Below are 7,500 nucleotides of genomic sequence, written 5' to 3'. Positions count from 1 at the left end.
AGAGGGGGGCTGGCTCACAGCCCCCACAACGGCTGCACCAAAGCCTAAAACTACACCCAAAGTTAAACCAGGTAATTTTTTGTTATTCTATTTTATATCTTTTTTCCTTTGTTTTTATTTAAGTTGTTTTATTCTTATTTTTCTGTATTATATTTTGAATTATTTTTTATTTTTCCTTTGTTTTATTTTATTTTAAGTTATTTCGTTTAATTTTATTCTTATTTTCCTGTATTATGTTTTATTCATTTTATTTTATTTGCAAGTTTGTTACTTTTTTTTGTTTTACTTACATTATTATAATTCATTTTATGTTATTGCCAAGTTTATGTTATTGTTTTCCATTTTTGCTTGATTGTAATTTGCAGTATTTCACCTTTATCTCATTTTATTCCACTTTATTTTATTTATTTTCTATTTTTATTTAACTAACTTTATTTGAACTTTATTTTCAAGTTGTCCTAATTTGGGTTTCATGTGACGTCATTAATAGAATATATATTTGCTTATTTATTTATTTGTTATTATTGTCATTGCTATCATTATCATAATTATTTTTATTATTATTAGTATCATTACTATCATTATTATATTACTCTCATTATTATCATTATCCTTACTGTTATCATTATATTATCACTATCATTACTACTACAATTTTTTTCATTATTATTATTGTTATAATTATTATCAATGTTATTATTACTATCATTATTATTATTATTATCATTAATTATTATTATTATTATTATTATTATTATTAGTAGTAGTAGTAGTAGTAGTAGTAGTAGTAGTAGTAGTAGTAGTAGTAGTAGTAGTAGTAGTATCGTTATTGTTATTAGCATTATTAATCATTATCATTATGATCATTATATACTTTTTCACAGACAAGCCCGGAGTTTGTGGACCACCAAAGAGTTATGGGATTATGTGCTCACAACCACTGGACCAGTGCAAGAGGGACGGAGATTGCCCTGGGCTCTCCAAGTGTTGCATGATTGGCGAGTGCGGCTACCTCTGCGTCAGTCCCAAAAGTGAGTCATTTCGTGGACTTGAAGAACGTATATGACATGATAGATTTTTTTTTTTCTGGTATCACGAGAACATAAGAATGAATGAGACTGCGAGAGACCATAAGGCCTGCAACTAAGTCTATTCCATTCGTTGACTACCCTATTAGTAAACCAGTTCTTGCCTATTTCGTTCTCGAATCTAGATTTGTCCAGTTTAAACCCATTACTTCGAGTCCTGCCCTGTTGTCTTAATATGACGACCTTGTCTGCGTCCCCCTTGTTAAAGCCCTTGATCCACTTGAACACCTCTATTAGATCACCCAACACTCTGTTGTACACATACGAGTATGTATGCTATTATACCACTTCGTATATTCCATTATATCGATTCATTTCTTATTCCGTTTTCTTTTCATGGACTTAAATAACGTATATGCTATAGTATTGCTTCTTTTTGTTCCGTTAGTTTGTGGATTTAGTCATCATATTAATCAATCTCAAACAAGACATTTTTCCACCTTATGTGAGGGGTAGCTGAGGAAAACATACACCCAGGGGCAGATGAAGACCCTAAGAGACCCAAAGCACATAAAATTTTGTGCCTCTCTCTCTCTCTCTCTCTCTCTCTCTCTCTCTCTCTCTCTCTCTCTCTCTCTCTCTCTCTCTCTCTCTCTCTCTCTCTCTCTCTCTCTCTCTCATGGATAGTGATGACTGGTGGTAAAGGACATAGCACTTCCCAGTGTAGGCCTTATGGTCTCTTGCAGTCCATTCTTATGTTCTTAAATGATAACAAATAATGTTCTCGATGTTCTTCCTATCCTCGCAGCAAAGGGGGACGTGGAGGAGAAGCCTGTCCCCGTTGCTGAGCAGATTTTCAAAAATGAGGTTGAGGAAGAAGAGGAGGCGAAGTACATCTTCACGAGTGAGGAGATTGAGGGGGATAAGGATTCGTTTAGTACCCTCAAAAGTGAGGACAAGATTGTCATGCAGGACAAAACGGGACTCCACGACGATAGGCCGACGCGTGGGGGGAAAGATTTGCCCCAAACAACGGGAGAGGAAGAGAGCGAAGAGACGGAGAGAGAAGAAGAGAAATAAGATGAAAAGTCCTTCACAAGACCTCCATGAGATAGGTGGACATTAGGATCTGCCCCATGACCTAATTCAAATAAATAAATAAAATAAAATAAATGGGATAAATAAATAAATAAATAAATCGTGGGTCAGGTCTGAATGTCCTCATTATTTCATATTTATATTTAGTACACAAAGAAAAAGGTTACCGTTCTCTCTTGTATCCATACTGTTGCACAAAATGTTACAGTGTGTGTATGTGTGTGCGTATATGTATATGTGTGTGTGTGTATGTGTGTGCGTGTGTGTGTTTTTTATAACAAATACATATGTACAGTTAAGTAGATCAGTTGTCAGACACTGTATTAAGATACATTGAAATTAGAATTGAATAATAATAATAAAAATAATAATAATAATAAAGATAATAATAATAATAATAATAATAATTAAAATGATAATGATAATATAAACATATAAAAACAAAGAAACATCGCCATTGTTATAATTGCTCACTGGCCGAGCGGGTTAGAGCGTCGCTATTTGCGGCGGAGGTCGAGATGATGCTGGTTCGAACCCTGCCGCCAGCGAGTTGGACCAAGGACATGGATCAATAAAGTCCACTCTACCAAGTCCTCATATGGCTCGAACTCGGAACCCTCAGCGTGGTAGTCCATGACACTAACCGCTACATCGAGGAGTACCAGAATGCTGGCATTCTTGGTTATGCCACTGTTTAGCGCGGAAGTGTGATAGACTGTACCGTCCAAATAAAAATTAATAATTAAATAAATATTTCGATAAATGAACAAACACATAAATAGATGTATAAATAAGTAATAGATAAATGTATAAATAAACAATAATAAACAAATATATAGATAGATAAACATAAATACAGAAATAAATAGAATAAATATATATTTTGTGTGTGTCTAGTTTATGAGTTATATGTTTTGTCTATATATATATACATTCCTCAACTTAATAAAATCGTTTGGCAGATACCAAAGGAAACTGATAGTTATCTCCATTGGAAATTTATATATGTATATATATATATATATATATATATATATATATATATATATATATAATATATATATATATATACATTTTTTTTTTTTTTTTTGCGAGACTTTTTGAATTTTAGAGACTTTCCAATAGAGAGAATTGTCTGTACTTTGGCCATATCCTGTACTTGTTTTTAATTTTAATTTTTTTTTTCTGTTAGATTTTGTAATAAAATACAATAACTATACTTGTGTCTTCGTTCCCTGTGATGCATTCAAATTGGACAAGTTTAGGTTAATAGAAATAAAATTAAGAATAAAAACTATAAAAAAGTAAAGATTAACCAATATGTTAATTTAGGTTAATTTATATTAAGATACGTCTTGTTATCTGAGGTTAATTTAGGTTAAGATAAGTTAGGTTAGCACTGTAATAGCACTGTGATGCACTGGACTAGCAATATAGTACACTCTACTAGCACTATTTTGTATTCTATTGGTACTGTACTGCACTGTACTATTACTGTACTTCACTGTACTGGTACTCTGGTACACTGGTTTCGTACTCTATGCAATGTTCTAATACTGTAGTCCACTGTTCTAGTGCTTTAGTGGATTGTAATGCTATAGTGCACTGTTATAATACTGTAGTGCAATGTTATATTAATGTTGAGCCCTGTTATAGTACTATAGTGCCCTTTTATAGTACTGTAGTGCTCTGATATAGTACTGTAGTGCCCTGTTATAGTACTGTAGTGCCCTGTTATAGTATTATAATGCACTATACTAGCACTGTAATGTCCTGTAATAGTTCTGTAAATTCCTGTACCAGCACTGTAGCGCACTGTAAAATACAATAGTGTACTATATTAGTTCAGTAGTGCACTGTACTGGTATTGTAGTGCACTGCAGTGGTACTATAGCACACTGTACTGGTACTGTAGCGCACTGTACTGGTACTTTAGTGCACTGTACTAGCACTATAGTATACTGCACTAGCACTGTGGTGCAGTGTATTAGCATTCTAGTGCACTGTACTAGCACTGTAGTGCATTGTACTAACACCCTAATTCACAATACTAACACTGTAGTTCACTGCACTAATATTATGGTTCATTGTGCTAGCACTGTAGTACATTGTACTAGCACTTAATGCACTGTAATAACACTGTAACGCACTGTATTATCACTATAGTACACTAGACTAACACAATAGCTGCAGTTTACTAGTACTGAAATTCCACTGTACTAGCACTGTTGGGCACTGTACTAGCAATGTAGTGCATGGAACTAGAACTGTAGTGCACTGTACTAGCATTATAATGTATTATAGTAGCACTGTACTTCACAGTACTACCACTAGTGTACAATACTAGCATTAATAGTACAGTGCACTACAGTAGTAGTACAATTCATTAAATTACTAGTGCAGTGCAGTGTATCACTAGTACAGTTAACTACAGTACAAGTAAAGTGCACTGCAATATAAACACAAAGCAATACAATAATATACAGTGAAATTGTAGCCTGTAGTCACCATTTGTCTTTGACCAATATCTAATATGCCTTTCTTGCCCAGAGATTATGTTCACTGGCGAGTCATCTCGCATATGTATGAAGATATAAAGTTTTGCCAGAGCTGGGTGCGTTCTTCAGTGCGCTCCTAGGTGCTTTCGGCTTTAGTTTAGCCGCGGTTAGCGCTCCCAAACTATTAAAGCAATATAGGTGCTGGTATAGTATGAGGCCTACCTTTTGGATGTGACCTACAATTTTTTTCTTTGGTGTACGTGGCTGACTGGACCTTTATTTCGATATGAACCTCCTGTCTCTTAAGCTTTAATAACTTGGGAGCATTAACCGTGGCCAAACTAAAGCGGAACGCACCGAGTAACGCATCTAGGAACGCGCCCAGCTCTGAGTTTTGCTGATAAAAAAGGAGTGAGTAAGAATTAAGGAACAAGAATTTTCTTAAACTCTTCTTACTGATACTGCCAGCAGGTGCTCAGTAGCAGCAACAACAGCACTCCAGCGCCATCTACTACCAATGGTGACCCCGGAGAGCAGCCGTTCTCACCGTTTGCCGCAAGACCGCGTCCTGGCCGCCGCCGCCCCTGTCCCGGACCGCCCTCCGAGTCGCCACCGCTGACCCTCCTGCCTGCTGGTCACCACCATCGCTGCCCGCCCTGCCTGCTGGTCGCCTCCGCCTACCGTCCTGCCTGGCGAGCCGCATGCTGAAGCTGCCCACCCGCCTGCCCTGCCTCCCGGCCTGCCGTCCTGCCTATGGACAGCTGACTGATGGACCACCTACCCGTTCATGGACAACTGAACGCTGGCCCACCAGGCCGCCAACGAATCACAGACGTCAGCCACTGGACACGCACTTGCGTCCAATGTCAAAGTTCCATGGTATCGCGTCACACACGCTCTACACAAGAGCGCAGCTATACCTTCTTCATCAAAAAAGGACACTTCAACCATCAATATGAAAACAAAATCTATTCCTCCTTCCTCGTCATTAGGTGAGGAATTATGTAGCCTGTAGTCACCCCTTGTCTTTGACTAATATGTTATATGCCTTTCTAGCTCAGAGATTATGTTCACAGGCGAGTTATCTCGCTTATGTATAAAGATGTAATTATTTGTTTAAAAAAATGGGGGGAAGTAAGGATTGAGAGACAAGAGTTTTCTTAACCTCTTCTCACTGATAATACTGTATTAGCAGGTGCTCAGTAGTAGCAATATTGGCACTCCAGCGCCAGCCACTACAAAACTAATAAAATACATTACAGTGATAGTAAAGTCCACTTCAGTACTAGTATAGTGCACCACAGTATTAATACAGTGCACTATAGTACTAGTACAGTGCACCACAGTAGTATGACAACGCCCTACAGTACTAGAACATTGTTCTACAGTACTAGTACAAAGCACTAGTGCTAATACGGTGGACCACAATCCAAGTACAGGGCATTACAATACTAGTAGAGTGCAATTAAAAAAGTAAACTGCACTGCAGTAATAGTAGTGCAAAACAATATTAATACAGTGTACTAAAGTAATATTATTGCTCTACAGTAGTACTACAGTGCACTACAGTACAAATAATGCTCTACAGTGCAAGCACAGTGCACTAAAATGTTAGTAGGGTACTCTACAGCTATAGTACATTGTATTACAGTGATAGTATAGTACACTACAATGCTATTGTGTGACTAAGTGCACTACAGTGCTAATATAATGCTCTGTAGTGCCCTGTACTGGCACTGTAGTTCTCTTTACTGACACTGTAGTGCCCTGTATTTGCACTGTAGTGAATTTTAGTTGTACTGTAGTCCCCTATACTTGCACTGTAGTAAACTGTATTAGCAGTGCACTGCACTATACTAGCACTGTAATGGGATCTTTCCTGTTATTGCCCTACCACTATTTTTTTCTGTTGTCTTTGATTTTGTTTATTTTAGGTTGGGTTAGGATAGGTTAGGTTAGATTAGGTTAGGTTAAGATAGGTTAGGTTAGGATAGGTTAGGAAAGGTTAGGTTATGTTAGGTACTAACCTAACCTATCCTAACCTAAGATAAACAAATTCAAAGACAACAGAAAAATAAAAAAAATAGTGGTGGGGCAATAACAGGAAAGTTCCCTGTAATGCATTGTACTATCATTGTGGTGCACTCTACTAATACTGCAGTGCACTGAACTAGTACTGTAGTGCACTATATTTGTACTGTTTTGCATTGTACTAATGCTATCATGCACTGTACCAGTACTGTAGTGCACTGTAATAGATCTGTATGCACTGTACTTGTAAACTAGTGGTTTGTAGTAACACTGTGCTTCTCTGTACTAGCACTGTAGCACTATAGTGTACTGTACTACAACTGTAGTCCACTGTACTAGCACTCTAGTGCACTGTACTAGTATTGTAGTGCACGTTACTAGTATTGTTGTGCTCTGTACTAGTACCGTAGTACACTACACTACTACTGCATTGTTGTGTATTAACACTGTAATACACTGTACTAGTAATATAGTGCTCTGTATTTGTGCTGCAGTGCAATGTACTAGTACTGTAGTTCACTGTTCTAGTACTGTAGTGCACTGTACTAGATTTATAGACAACTGTACTAGAACTGTAATACACTGTTGTAGTAAAGTAGAAAAAATTTAGTACTATAGTGCACTTGTAGTGACGTGATGCATCCAAAGACCCGTCACACACTGATCAAAGAAATCTTCGGAACTAGCTTTTCCAAGTTCCTGTAGTTGGCAAGAGTGGTTCGCAAGGGTGTCCCTGCCAGCCAGCGGTCAGACAATCAGGAACTTGGAAAGCTCCTCACATTCCCGCCAGCCTCCCTTAAAAGGTCCGCGTTTCGCCGAGATGGGCAGGACAGTATCGACCAGCA

General features: G+C 37.4%; 1 protein-coding gene across 1 annotated transcript in view; it reads left to right on the top strand.

Moving 5' to 3' along the window:
- Positions 1-3,121, top strand: part of LOC143024003 (uncharacterized) — a 33,850-nt gene extending 30,729 nt beyond the window's left edge. The window contains exons 3-5 of the mRNA XM_076182694.1: positions 1-71; positions 885-1,031; positions 1,837-3,121. The exon at positions 1-71 is cut by the window's left edge and continues 164 nt beyond it. Of these exons, the coding sequence (XP_076038809.1) occupies positions 1-71; positions 885-1,031; positions 1,837-2,108 (490 nt within the window). The 3' untranslated portion in view covers positions 2,109-3,121. The remainder of the gene's footprint in view (positions 72-884; positions 1,032-1,836) is intronic.
- Positions 3,122-7,500: the final 4,379 nt, after the last annotated feature.

The sequence above is a fragment of the Oratosquilla oratoria genome, unplaced genomic scaffold (assembly GCF_046742065.1).
Source record: "Oratosquilla oratoria isolate Oo_2021 unplaced genomic scaffold, ASM4674206v1 SCAFFOLD79, whole genome shotgun sequence".
In the NCBI taxonomy this organism is placed as follows: Eukaryota; Metazoa; Arthropoda; class Malacostraca; order Stomatopoda; family Squillidae; genus Oratosquilla; species Oratosquilla oratoria.
Note: the sequence above shows the minus strand (reverse complement) of the source record. Positions and strands in the feature narration are given on the sequence as shown.